Source organism: Microcaecilia unicolor, chromosome 9 (genome assembly GCF_901765095.1).
Source record: "Microcaecilia unicolor chromosome 9, aMicUni1.1, whole genome shotgun sequence".
Taxonomy (NCBI): domain Eukaryota; kingdom Metazoa; phylum Chordata; class Amphibia; order Gymnophiona; family Siphonopidae; genus Microcaecilia; species Microcaecilia unicolor.
The window spans coordinates 167,060,950-167,075,358 of NC_044039.1; the positions used below are offsets into that span (position 1 = coordinate 167,060,950).

At 44.3% G+C, this 14,409-nt stretch overlaps 1 protein-coding gene across 4 annotated transcripts in view; it reads right to left on the bottom strand.

Moving 5' to 3' along the window:
- Positions 1-14,409, bottom strand: part of DDHD1 (DDHD domain containing 1) — a 243,404-nt gene that overhangs the window by 79,428 nt on the left and 149,567 nt on the right. For all 4 annotated transcript variants that reach the window (XM_030214713.1, XM_030214712.1, XM_030214710.1 and 1 more), the window contains one exon: positions 1,248-1,510. In XM_030214713.1, the coding sequence (XP_030070573.1) occupies positions 1,248-1,510 (263 nt within the window). The remainder of the gene's footprint in view (positions 1-1,247; positions 1,511-14,409) is intronic.

The window sequence follows — 14,409 nt, forward strand, 5'->3', positions numbered from 1 at the left end:
TCACAATGAGAATATGATAAAGGGATACTATTATATGTAGTAATCTGAAATTTTGAAGAATCTGGTACAACCACTCATTATCACTTTACATTTCACTGAGCTTTCCAATTGTGTTTTTTAAACAAACTATTTAAAGTTCTAGGACTATGCACTAATACACCATAATGGCAAATATTTCTTTACAATTTTGATGCAGTAGCATAGATATTCAAAGGAAAGTAACTTAGCAGAACTGTTTGTTTCAGGTTGTGTATCTGTACGACTATCTAGATTTATTTTTCATTTGTGGGAAGGATTCAGTAAACCTTCTACCAGCATTTTATCATTTCTTTAAGCAACAGGGGCTTTTATGAAGCAAATTCAGAACTTCTACTGACATCCAGACACACAGGGCTCATTAACAGAAGTGTTGGTGCGAAAATAAAACCTAGGATAAAGAGATGTTGAGGGAGACAAAATGACAGCTGTTTCATAGAATCTTCTCATTTGGTGGTGATATTTTATTTATTTATTTTTAGTTTTTAAGTCAGAACTTAAAAAACAAAACAAAACATCCAGACTCAAATATTCATTAACAAGATCTCTCTACAGTCGATGACCTAATGTAGATTATAATGCAATTTATCACTCTGAAACCTTCAGGCAACACCATAATTATTCTTCTCTACCATGTATGTACGCACATGGTATATATATATATATATATATATATATATATATACCATGATCTATTCCATATATGTTATGTTCCATGAATGTTCTCATGTATGTTTGCACCATACGCAATAACCTTTGCAATTCTACTACCCGAAATGGCATCCGCCATTCCGGCAAATGTAAGCCACATTGAGCCTGCAAATTGGTGGGAAAATGTGGGATACAAATGCTACAAATAAATAAATAAAATTAATTCATTATTTTTCAAGTACTAGACAACAACACACTTGCCATTAAGTCTGTATTAAGATGACTGCTGATTTATGTCTTTTACATAAAAATGTGCAGTAATCCAGAAAAAAAAAGATGCATGGGGTATATTTTCACTAATTTTCACCAGAAATCTGATCAGACCAGTTGCTATGCGATACCACATTTCCTCTTCTTTTACATGACTTGAGAATCTAACAGCTTCTCTCATACCAGTCTGTTTTGGAGATCAGAGCTCTGATAGAAGTAAAAAAATAGAAGCATGGACAAATGTTTTAATAACGCTGATATTGTTTTTACCGAGAACTCAAAAGTCTTACCGTTGTTTGGTCAAGTATAGCTCTCGAAGTACATGCTGTTCTTCGTAACTCAACCAGTGCTCCTCCAATTCTTCATAATCCTTCTCCATCATTTGTTCATAAAACTGAACTGGATTCCATCCAGTCATAATGTCGTATGTAATAACACATCCTAATGAATGTGACACAATTGAGACCTTCCCTCCAGTCTCTTCAAATTCTGGATTCCGTGAACAGAAAAGCATATATAACCGATTCAGTTCGTGCTGAAGTCCTTTTACTAACTGTTTTAAGAGAAAAAAAAAATCCCAAGATATTTGTTAGCTGCCAATGTAATGTTTTAAAACTATTTAAAAAACATATCAATACATATTGAGGGAGATATTAAAATGATTTTACTTTGGTAACTCAGCAGGTAGAAATAGCTGCAGAAAACTACCTTCCCCTTGCAAGTAACTTGGGCCACAAGGAGGCCAAAGGTGCAGCCAGCAAACAATGTCCATGGATTTCATTTTTAAGTGTGTGTGTGATTTTATGGTACTGACTTTGCACTCACGGCAAAGAAAGTGCAATATCCATGGGAATTATCCATAATACATGCTGGCTCCAGATTTTTTTTTTTTTTTAAGGCACACTACACATGTAATTTTCCTTTGAAAATTCGCTTGCAGGTCTCTGGACCTGAAGTCAACCTAAAGATTTAAACAATTTCCCATAAACAACTGAGAAAGTGGTATACCATTAGTATATGAAAGTAAAACAGTACAGATCCAAGATTCTTTATATTAGTCTATTGTTCTTTAAGAAGAGAAGGTTAGACTCTCTAGAGTAGCAGTATCAAGTACAGGTTAATTAAATATTAAGACAAGAAACCGGTTTCAAACCTCTAATACTACTACCCTGGGCTACATTAAGGCTACTATAAACACTTACGGGGCCTTGGGCACACTTCTGAGGATAGGAACCTGTGGTTTCCATAATAAACATCTTTCATATCCAATCTCTTCCAACCCCCAATATCTGATACTGCTAGCCAGTGGTGTGCTGGTAAATTTTTAACAGGCTCTCTCAAAAAAAATTACGAAAAAAACAAAACAAAACGTTGATATGCACGTAACTGTATTACACATTCTATTGGTACAAATGAAAGGTGCAGGCAGCAACCAATTTACAAATAATATTAAAACATACAATAATCTTTTCTGTAAATTCCAAATGGCCAATTGATTTGCGTCACACTCTTGTATCTGTAGCCAATCTCTGTTTGCTAATTCATCCCAATCTGCTAATTCTTTACACAATAAATTTGTTGACATTAAATCTGACATGATTTACTATCAGACTATTTCTCACCCTATATATCAATTACCCACTGTTGGGAAACCGGAACAAGCTGGATGGTTACACATTCCTACAAGGACACTACATGCCAGCAGAATCCTTCACCCAGCCACACATGCAGAACATGGAGAGACCCTCAAAATAGACAAAATATGGGGCCACAAGAAACATGCAGACAAAAACTGGAGACCCCCCAAGAAAGCCAGATTATATTTGCAGTGAAAATACTGGTAAAAGTAACAGAAATGCATTTTCTTCCACAATCTGCTAAATACAAAATTAAGAAAAGATATATATTTTCAAAAAAGTAAACACCCATGAGTAATATATTTAAAAAAAAAAAAAAAAAAAGCAAACAAGCATGAGCAGCATATCCCCCTTTCCTTTCCCTCCCATTCATGAGCAGCATGCATGTCTCCCTCTCCATCCCCTTCTATATGCTGCATTTCTCCCTTTTCCTTTCCCTCCATATATGGCATGTCTCCCCCTCTCTTTTCCTTTAAGTTCTTTCTCTCTCATCCACATGCAGCTTGTCCTCTTCCCACCCTCTCCTCCATGCAGCTTGTCCTCTTCCCTTTCCTCCACGCAGCTTGTCCTCTTCCCTTTCCCTCTCCTCCACGCAGCTTGCCCTCTTCCCTTTCCCTCTCCTCCACTGTTATGACCTGGTAGTAGTGAGCCCCTGTGCCCCGACTGAGCACGGCAGAGATGGAGTGACACCGCTCTCAGTCAGGCAGCCAGACAACCCCTAGCTTCACCTGGGAAGCGACCACCGTTCACCGGGAGTTCAGCCCCCAGCTGCAGGCGGCCACCAGGACTTCAGAACCAGTACTCCAACAGGCAAAGAATAGTCAAATCAGTCCAGAGTCAAGGCAGGCAGCAAACAAGCGAAATCCGAGATAACTAGCCAAGGTCTGGAAAACAGGAACAGAAGGAAGTCGGTGAACAGCACTCCGACAGCAACTCCTCAGAACAAATGAGGCCGAAGCAATGAAGGCCTGGAGGCAGTGCTTTAAATAGTGAAGAAATCTGAGCAAACCAAACTCAGGTGAAGCCAAAATGGCTGCCCCCATAGGAGATCCTCCCAAGACCAAATATGGAGTTCCTTCCTGATCTCGTTTATACAAGATGGCCGCCCCCTCCTGAGCTAGCCAAGATGGCCGCTGCCCGTGCTCTAAGCCGGATGACGGCTGCCAGACTTGGGAAACTAAAACAGACCCATCCTGGAGAAACATCAAAAAACCGGCTAGCTCTGCCGGACTGCACCTCGCCAGCGAATCAGACGCGCAGGCCTGGAATCAGGTGAGGAACGTAACATCCACGCAGCTTGTCCTCTTCCCTTTCTGTCTCCTCCACGCAGCTTGTCCTCTTCTCTTTCCCTGTCATCCATGCAGCTTGTCCTCTTCTCGTTCCCCGTCATCCACGCAGCTAGTCCTCTTCTCTTTCCCTCTTATCCATGCAGCTCATCCCCTTCCCTTCCCTTCCCTCTCATCCACGCAGCTTGTCCTCTTTCCGTCTCATCCATGCTGCTTGTCCTCTTCTTCCTCTCTCATCCACGCAGCTTGTCCTCTTCTCTCTCCCTCTCATCCACACAACATACATAGTAACATAGTAGATGACGGCAGAAAAAGACCTGCACGGTCCATCCAGTCTGCCCAACAAGACAAACCTCATATGTGCTGCTTTTTGTGTATATTTTACCTTGATTTGTAAATTTTCAGGGCACAGATCGTACACGTCTGCCCAGCACTATCCCCGCCTCCCAACCACCAGCCGCTCATCCACGCAACTTGTCCTCTCCCTCACACAGTATGTTTTTTCAAACCCCGTACCGCTCCCAACTTACACAGCTCTCCGCTACTACCTTACACAGCCCTGGTGTCCAGTGGTCAGCTGGGGCAACAGTGATCCTCATATGCTTCTGCCTATGAAGTCTCCACTCTCCTCCATAGTCCATACTATTGAAAACGTCTGCTGTGAGTTCCTGCAGCAATCTCACGAGACTGCTGTGAGTTCCTGCATCACTCTTGCGAGAGGAACTTGCAGCAGTCTCGTGAGATTGCTACAAGAACTAATAGCAGATATTTTCAATAGTATGGACTATGGAGGAAAGTGGAGACTGCGTGGGAAGGCGCATATGAGGACTGCGCCTGCCCAGCTGATTACAGCAACAACCGGCTTGCAAAATTGGACAAAAATCAACAACTGGCTTGTGCAAGCCAGCTCCAGCACACCACTGCTGATAGCCTACTGCTACAGTTTTTCCTCTTCACTGCTGGCCAATAGAATGACCACCTATACACCACACCATCCTCCTTGCCCACAAGGAGCCAACACAAGCATGCAAATGTGTAAAAGGTGTCTTCCTCTGTCTGACCTGTGAGGGCTAGCATTAGCACGTAAGTAAAAGTGGCCCTGAGCTGCATAAATAAAAACAGTTACTTTTTTGACATTCTGAGAGCATCTCATCTCTCCAAAAACACAAAGGCCTTGTGTGAGGGTAAGAAAGTAAAGCTAATAATTACAGAACTCTTATGTTGAAACTGGGGTCAAACTTTTAAACTATACTGTTAGAACTACCACATCTGTAAGTGTGAACTTGGTAATCTACATAACTTCTAAAACAAGGGGCTTACTGTAGGGGAGGTATCTTGTTAGAGACACTCACAGGCGGGGGACTGAAAAATTTTGACAACTTGGGCACTGCTAAAATTTTTGGGAGCCAGGGCAAAAAAAGAATCCCCTTGTAATCATGTTGTTTTGTTTTTTCTCTCTATTTTTGGAAGCCCTCAGTGTATCATCTTCTTGAAGGTGGAACAACTGGGGATATTGAGTTTTGGCCCAAGGCATGCACAAATCATGGGTTCCTGTATTCAATTCCTTGGAAAAAGGTCAGAGCATAAGAGACATACATTACTGCAAGATGGCATTGAACTGTACAACATAGTAAAAAGGATCCAGTCAGTGGGCAAATAAAACAAAACATACACCACAATCTCTTCTCAGTTTCTCTCTAACAGCCTCAGAGCTATAAACAAATTTCAATAAAGGGGTAATTTTACAAGTAACTTAAGTGTGTAGAACAGCATTTTATATGGCAAAGTAGGCATTTATAAAATTAACTCAGGATACATAAGCATAGAAGCAGGTGCTAACTAAACATATGGCTCACTATTCAGTCAGCGTATTTCTTTCAAAAGCCAGCTGGATCATTAAAAAAAATATACATATATTCAGTGCCGCTGAAATATGAATAATAATGTATAGTGGTGTCTACTGGTCTCCAGTAAACATATAAGTCCTTTTGAATGTTGGGACCATAGTGCCTACTTTTAATACAATATAGTTCTGTGTGTTCATGGGGGTGGGATCATCGTTGTCTTTTAAAACACATGCATAAACCCCAATACTTACTGGCAGACAGCGAAAAGTTATCCATGCCTCAAAACAGGTACAACTTTGTGCAACAGATAACCAGGGGTGGGGGCCCAGTTACAAAACTACCATCTAAAGAGGCAATTTTATGAAGTCCAGTTTTGCGTATACATGGCCAATTACACAAGTAAATGGCCTCTTATAAAACAGTGACCAGGAGAAGAAATGACATCTTCCCTTGGATCAGATATTATGTGTACATGAATATGAGGTTAAAGAAATGATTGTCACAAAAACGCACTTGTTGAAAATTCTTTAGGTTGGTAACAGGGTCTCCATATATGCAAACTTGTACCTGACTATGTAGTAAATGCAACCAAGCTGCAGAAGTAGAACATATGCTACTACTAGCTATTCTTTTTTGGGTTAGTGTTTAAGCTTAACAGAACCACTAGACAGAGGTGAAGTGGTGCAAGAAGCAGGACTAAAAGATCTAGACTTACAGACAATTAAAGCGCAGGAAAAGGTAACTGAAAAGACAGATAGCCACAAAGCTAAACTAGGCAACCCTGAAAGCTTTTCAAAAAGAGAAAAGAGAAAAAAAATACAAAATAAGACTGAAACTGATAGTTCAACGGGGTGTAAAGTTACTGTCTGGGCACACACACAAACAAAACACCCACCCCACCCTGCTCTCTCTCTGCCTCCTGCCCAGCTCCCTCCATAGCTCATTCTCTCTACCTTCCTACCTGGCACCCTTCCTCCTCCCGGCACACACAACACTCCCCCATAGCTCCCCCCCCCCCCCACGTAGCTCTCCTTGCTCTGCCTTCCTCCAGTATGCACGCACACACCCACCCACCTATAACCCTCCCTCAATCATCAACCCATATACCTTGCTGTAGCATACAATCCCCATTCACCATACCTGTCTCTCAATGATGTCCCCAACCCTCCTATACAAATTCTTCAATATTGCTCTCCAGCCTTTTCTCTCCTCAACCTGCACCCCAGCACACTGACACTTGGCTCTCTCCCCTCCTGCTTCATCCCCCACTCCTGTAACACAGACATCCAGTTCTTGTGCTCCTCTGCTCCCCCTCACAGCACGGCCATCCAGCTTACCCCCAGCCCCGCAGCACAGACATCCAGCTCTCATGCTCCCCCGAGAAGCATAGACACTTAGCTCTCATCTTCCCTCATAGCAGACACCTAGAGCTGTCTCCTCTCCCCTCTCCCTCCACAGGTCAAAAGACACCCAGCTCCCCCCTCTCTCCCCAACACGACACACAGCTCTCAGTCTCTCAACTTCCTTTCCCAGCTCTGGCCCGGCACAGATCAGGAGAAGAAAAGCAGTGCAGGTACGCATCAGGCCACATACTCCTCCTCCTCCTCTGCCTTTTTGGTGCTAAATGAAAATTTGAACCACAAGGTTAAAATTTTACGTTCAATACCTAGTGGCAGAAGAGGAGACTGTGGCCTGAAGCGCGGCTGCTCTGCCTTGTTTCTGCTTCCATTCAGCACCCGCCTGGGACAGGGGTGGGAAGAGGATATATACATGTGTGCCAGAGGTGCCATGGAAAAAGGAAAGGGGGGGCAAAATCTAAGTGCCAGGTCAAATTTTTTTTTTAGTTACCAAGGTGACATGATAGCTGGTGTTTGTTGAGCCCTGGCTTAAACCAATATTGCATACCACAGTAAACCATTAGAGCTAAAAACATTGATTACTTGAGAAAATTATTTGGAAAAGTGATCATGCAAATCTACATACACAAGAAACACGAATTGTGCTCCAATTAGTTGACCTTGCCGTTCTGAACAAGTGGGTGTTATCCCTTCCTACCAGAAGATGGAAGAGAAAACTGCTCTTTTCCAGTGAACTCACCAGGATAACCTACTGGTGCTAAATGGAAAACTCTAGTATGCATCTGCTAAAGCAGCAGAAGGTCCCTTTTTAACGCACACCAATGCCCATTGGCTGCAGCTGCAAATGATCATCGAGTATACCACCACATCCATATGCAAGAATTTCTCGCCCTTTTTTTTTTTTTTTAACACTGTAAGGGAAAGAGCAGAGCACCCCATGAGTCCCAGATCTTACTCTTTCAAGGGACTGTTTCAGAACAGTACAGCTGACTAAAGGAAATTATCAGGTAAGATATAATTTCACCTTGTCTTGCTGTACTGTCTCAACAAGTGGAATGCACCCAAGCAGAACTACTGGGCAAGGGAAGAAGACAAAGCCCCCCTGATGACTGCTCTGCCAAAAGTTTGGCCATGGCTAGCATGTCCAACCTGAAATGCTTCACAAAGGAATGGAGCAACTGTCGGGTCCTCGAGGCAGAACCGGAATTCGTGAGCCCTTGGGCCACTGCCGAGGAGCGGCAGGCAAGACCACCCTGGAACTGGATACACAGAAGAGCAGGACTGGAACTCTGGATTGGAGTAGTACTGAGACAGGCAACTAGAACAGGCAGAACAGGAACAGCTTCACCTGCGCTTGGCCACCGTTCCTCCGGTGTTGAGCTCCAGAGTGCGGGTGGCCGGCAGGACTTGCAGGATAAGGCAGAAACTGAAGATCCAGAGGACCCACCCTGGGATACACAAGGGAGGCTGGGCACGGAACTAGACTAGGACTGAAAGCTGCACACAGCCACTAAGCCAGAAACACAAGACAGACTAAGAAGACAAGATGTACACACTAGCTAGGCAGAAGCAGGGGTCAGGACCTACATACAAGCTTGGCTGAAGCGGGGATCAGGATATGCAGACAAGCTTGGCAAAAGCACACGGAGAGTATCAGGGGTCAGACTATAGTCAGAGACAGGCAGCAGGAGGAATATCCGGGTTCAGGCTGTAGACAGAGACAGGCAGCAAGCAGAGAATATCCGGGTTCAGGCAATAGTCAGAGACAGGCAGCAAGCAGAGAAGAATAAATCAGGAGCAAACCGAGTCTTTGGGCAGGCAGCAGACAGAGGACTTAACCAGGGATAACAGGGTCAGGGGGCACGGGCGTAGACTGGGGGGGGGGGCGAGGGGGGACAATGCCCCCCCCAAATGACGACGACGCGAGACTGGCGCCTCTGCGCCGTTACAAAAAAAAAACAAAACAAACAAGCAGGCACGCGCTCGTCTCCGTCCGCTTCGCTTCCCTGCCCTCTCTGTCTGCGTCCCGCCTTCCTCTGACGTCAGAGGAAGGCGGGACGCAGACAGAGAGGGCAGGGAAGCGAAGCGGACGCAGACAAGCGTGTCCGTCTACCCCCTCTCTTCCTCCCTCCCTCCGGCGTAGGCAGCAAGCATGCTTCTTCAGTTTTTCTGTGTTCCTGGCAGCGGTGGCGACGTACACGCTGCCTTCGGCTCTGCCCCGAAGCCTTCTCTTCAAGTTCCTATTCCCGCATAGTTTTGCTATCTGCCCACACCCAGTGTCTCTCCAACTGGTAACTTTACCTTATCCGTTGGAAACGCTACTGTACCGGCAACCACTCCAGCAGCCTCCACAGTGACCCAAGTTAACTCCACACCAAGCCACACACCTGAAGACACATCCCTCCACACGACCATAAGGTTTAGTACCATCTTAACCAGTAACACCACCCCGTTAGCAGACACACCTACCGCGACTGAATTTCCAGCTGGAAATCCTACATTGCCAGTTGAAAATTCTGAGACTACTTCTATCCTTACTGATCCTCCTACCCTGTATCCTACAAGTGCTCCCAATATTAGTGGTAACTCAGACCCTATTGTCCCCATTTTTGAAACCACTTTTGTGGATAATATTACCCCGTCTGAACTTCAACCCACCCCTCCTAATTATCTTCTGGTGCCTGATAGTGACGTTTCTCCTTCCACGAATATTACCCTGACCCCCCAGTATACCGAAGTCCCAACTACCAGTACACATAGACGCCCCACAAGACCATTTCGCCGCTTCATCGCCTTTAGAAGGCTTCCCACTTAACCTGTGCATTGTAGCAAACCAATTGACCTTTCCCTTCCTACCACACGCTCCCACAAAGTGTAACAGGCCCCCCATATGAGCCAGAGTGTCCCCCAGCAAGGTGCTACTGGATACTGGGATCCGGCGCCTGACGATTGCATTCTTTGGGATCCCACTTATAGATACCATTTGTTGTGTGAACCCTTATTACACGCCTCAGGTCCAGGCCCCGCCAGAGTCGTACAGCACCTTGCCTCAATACTTCATAATGCAGTTACAGTTAAAGTAGCACGAGGTACTCTCCCAGTTATTAGACCTCAAACAGGTGAAGAAGTCATCTTTTGGATTGTCACTTATAAGCTTTACTGTACAGATTGGTTTCTACTACTACTACTACTACTACTACTTAGCATTTCTATAGCGCTGCTAGGGTTTCGCAGCGCTGTACAAGTTTAAACATGGGGAAGGACAGTCCCTGCTCGAGAGAGCTTACAATCTAAAGGTAACAAACTATGTAGTCAGTGTAGGTATCATGAATGGGGAAGGTGGTTAGGCGCCAAAAGCAAGGGAAAAGAGATGGGCTTTGAGTAAGGACTTGAAAATGGGCAGGGAGGGCGCATGGCGTATGGGCTCGGGAAGTCTGTTCCAGGCATAAGGTGATGCGAGGCAGAAGGGGCGGAGTCTGGAGTTAGCGGTGGTGGAAAAGGGTACAGATAGGAGTGATTTGTCCTGAGAGCGGAGGTTACGGGTGGGAACATAGGGGGAGAGGAGGGTAGAGAGGTAATGGGGGGCTGCGGATTGAGTGCACTTGAAGGTCAATAGGAGAAGCTTGAACTGTATACGGTAGCGGATCGGGGAGCCAGTGAAGCGACTTGAGGAGAGGGGTGATATGAGAGTATCGGTTCACGCGGTAGATAAGACGTGCGGCGGAATTTTGGACAGATTGAAGGGGGGATAGGTGGCTGAGCGGGAGACCAGCGAGGAGAAGGTTGCAATAGTCAAGACGAGAGGTAACGAGCGAGTGGACGAGGGTTCGGGTGGTCTGTTCAGAGAGGAATGGGCGAATTTTGCTAATATTATAGCAAGGTTTCCTTGGCTTTTCGTCAGAAAAGTTGGGAACAGACCCCTTGAGAAGTATTGTATCTCACCAGACGGCAGGGGTTCCTTTGCGGCTGTCCGTTTACACCCATGATACACAAGTATATGTCCAACAGAAGAATAGGTAACCAGCATTCACCGCCACAAACAGTACCCTCCCTTGAATTCCCACCTCTGTCACCCTCCGACTTCTGGGATTCAGTAATTTCTGAACCCCCGATCCACCTTTTATATCCCCGTGAGTTAAGATATCCTCACTGGGACCCAGCTCCGCAAGACGATCCCAGTTGGGATCCATTGACCCGGTATCAGACACTGTGTGAACCCTTACTTGATAGCTGGACTGTTGGCCCCAGTCGGACTATCATTCACACCCTTGCATTGTTTGGAGGAAGTTTAGGCTTACAAGTAGAACAGACTGAAGTACCCCTAGTGAGACCAGAAACTCGTGAGGTAGTAGATTTCTGGGTAATCACATACAGTGTGCTTAGCACTGATTGGATACCCTTTCTATTCATTAGAGAGGTAGGTTCAAGACCTTTGGAGGTATTTAGTCTCTCTGAAACAGGAAGTCCCTCAGAGTCAGGAGCTACTAGAATCTATCCCCCTTACGCAAGCAACGCCTAATGATATATCAGTTCCTGGTGTATTTTGGAATAGTGATTGTCATAATTGCAGCTCTTGCTAAAACCTTAGGGTTAATTTTGTTACTTACAAAATTCATTGCTCGCCAATTACCATTCCTACAGTCCTAATACGGTATTTATTCATGAAAACTGCCAACATGATGTGCCTTGCCCTCCCACTATGTATGATAGCCATGGTCATCGTACCTTCCAGGTCACAAGTATTGCAGTTACCAGATCGTTTAATTGAATACAAGATAATATTAGCCTCAACCAAGGAAACGATTACAATAATCCTCGATGTGTGTGCTTACACAAGATGTGGTGAACATCCTTATCAGCAATATTATTCAGCTTTTGATATATACATGTGTCCCTTCTCAACATGTGGAAGTTGGGCAGAAGTATGGTGGTACACAGGTCCATGGGTTCCCTATTCAGGTCAAGCGATTCCAGAACTCAAGAAGAGTATTTCCATTATAAAACCACGAGTAATTACCAATTGTCCAATGACCAAGTGCAATCAGGTGGCTATCACTTTCAGAGGAATAACCTCTGTCACTTACAGAGCCTATTCCCTGGGAATAGATACCACAGGCAGGGATCCTATTGGCACATTTCTTATTATTCCTCCTCCCCAACCTGAAAGAAACCCCTTAATGCCAACAAAGGACCCAGAAGAAAAGATTCCCTACCAAGTTGTACAGATTAACAATGCCAAAGACTTAATTGCACTAGAAACTGGGTTTGGGGATACTAATCTGTGGCTCGAATGGGCCCACTATACCACAGCGAGTTTGAATGTTTCTGTTATTTCTGCGCCCATGCAAGGGCAGAACCTACAGCGGTTCCTTTTCCTTTAGATCTTTACAATGATCCAGATGGTTTTTGGTGTATGTTAGAGCTATTGCAGGTAAAAAAGGACATTAATCAGTCTTGTCAACATCTTGACAAACATCACCCCTACCTGCCCCCTCGGCTGAGGGTACCGCCTGCATTCAGAATTCCAGACCCTGCCACAAGGTATCATACGTGTCTGGACCGATATGCAGTTAAAAACCCACGTTTTTTGGGAAATTTGACCAATTGTAATACCACCCTAGGAAAAGGGGCCCTGCGAGGTCTGAACCTCACAGACTTTTCACAGGCTACAGCAGATGTATGGTGGTATTGTGGAACCAACACTATCCACTATACACTTCACAGAAGTTGGACAGGCAGATGTGCCTTGGTCAAATTGATAATCCCAATAGTCATAGCATCCTTGATTCCTCCACATAGCAGCTCTTCCTCACGAGTGAAGAGACATGCAGTGCCCAGATCTTTTGATGACCGGGTCTATATAGATGCAATTGGAGTTCCAAGAGGGGTCCCTGATGAGTTCAAAGCCAGAAACCAGATTGTTGCAGGATTCGAATCTACCTTCTTTTGGTGGGCGACTATCAACAAGAACGTAGATTAGATCAACTACATATATTACAATCAGCAGAGATTTGTGAATTACACCAGAGATGCGGTTCAAGGTATTGCAGCACAGTTAGATGCCACTAGCAGAATGACGCTTGAGAATCGATTGGTGCTTGACCAATTGTTAGCGGCAGATGGAGGAGTGTACCGCAAAATAGGTACACAATGTTGCACCTTTATCCCCAACAACACTGCCCCACATGGGTCAATTACCAGAGCTTTGAAAGGCCTTACCTCGCTCTCAGAGGAATTGGCTGAAAACTCAGGTGTTGATACATCCTGGACTGGCTGGATGGATAAAGCTTTTGGTAAATGGAAGACATTTATCATTTCTGCAGCCACCACCATTATCATAGTGGTTGCTATTTTTGTATTGGTAGGATGCTGCATAATCTCGTGTGCTAGAGGCTTAGTAGAACGCTTAATTGAAACTGCCATAACCAAGAAAGCAGCAACAGGACAATATGTCCTGTAAGAAAATCTCCTTCCCAACACCACAGGAGACAGTACATTGGACTATCTCCCTATGAGATGGACCAATCGCTATGCAAACGCTAGAGAAGCTACAGAGGTATCTGCAAATATATAGTAGATTCAGAGCACACAGGGATGCAAAGTAATGATATAATGCTTTATACAATGATGTGATCAATAATCGATATGACTATGTAATCAATGCAAACGTATAATCAGCATATAATCAGTATATAACCAAAGAATTAATTAGCTTGATGATTGTTAGCAATATATATATATATACATATGTAAGAGTATAATTAAACCTGCATATTAATAGGTTGAAAGATATTACCTTTGTAATCATAGTTTGTTGCTTAATCGCAGATATGGGCTAGCCCCAAGAGGGGTTATAATAAGACAGAGATGGTAGCTATGTTGTGATCCTGATGCCAAAATCTTTTCCATACCAGCTTTCAATCAGGCTCTCTAAATAGATAGCTTTATAGGATACCTTCTGGAATGGATGGTACCATGATAGATAACCCTAGTGTCACCCTATGAGATAGGGTGAAGAGGGGAATGTTAATATGTGTCCCAACTTGAAACCCACCCACTGGAATAGTGGTGGGCCGAGTTCTATAGCCTAAGCTGCTGAAAAGCACTGACTAGGTCTGAAAATCTGATGATGGCCTTGTAGCCGAGTGCCTGCAGAAGCAGGACCGCTTGGTAAGCCTTATTAGAATTTAGTGTGACATTCAAAAGCAGTGTAAAGGCCAAGATGGAGGAATTAATGGCAAAAATTGTGATCAGTTTGGTTCATAAAATGGAGTCTGCTTTTGTAAAGATGGCATCCAGGATCATGAGACATGAATACTATTCT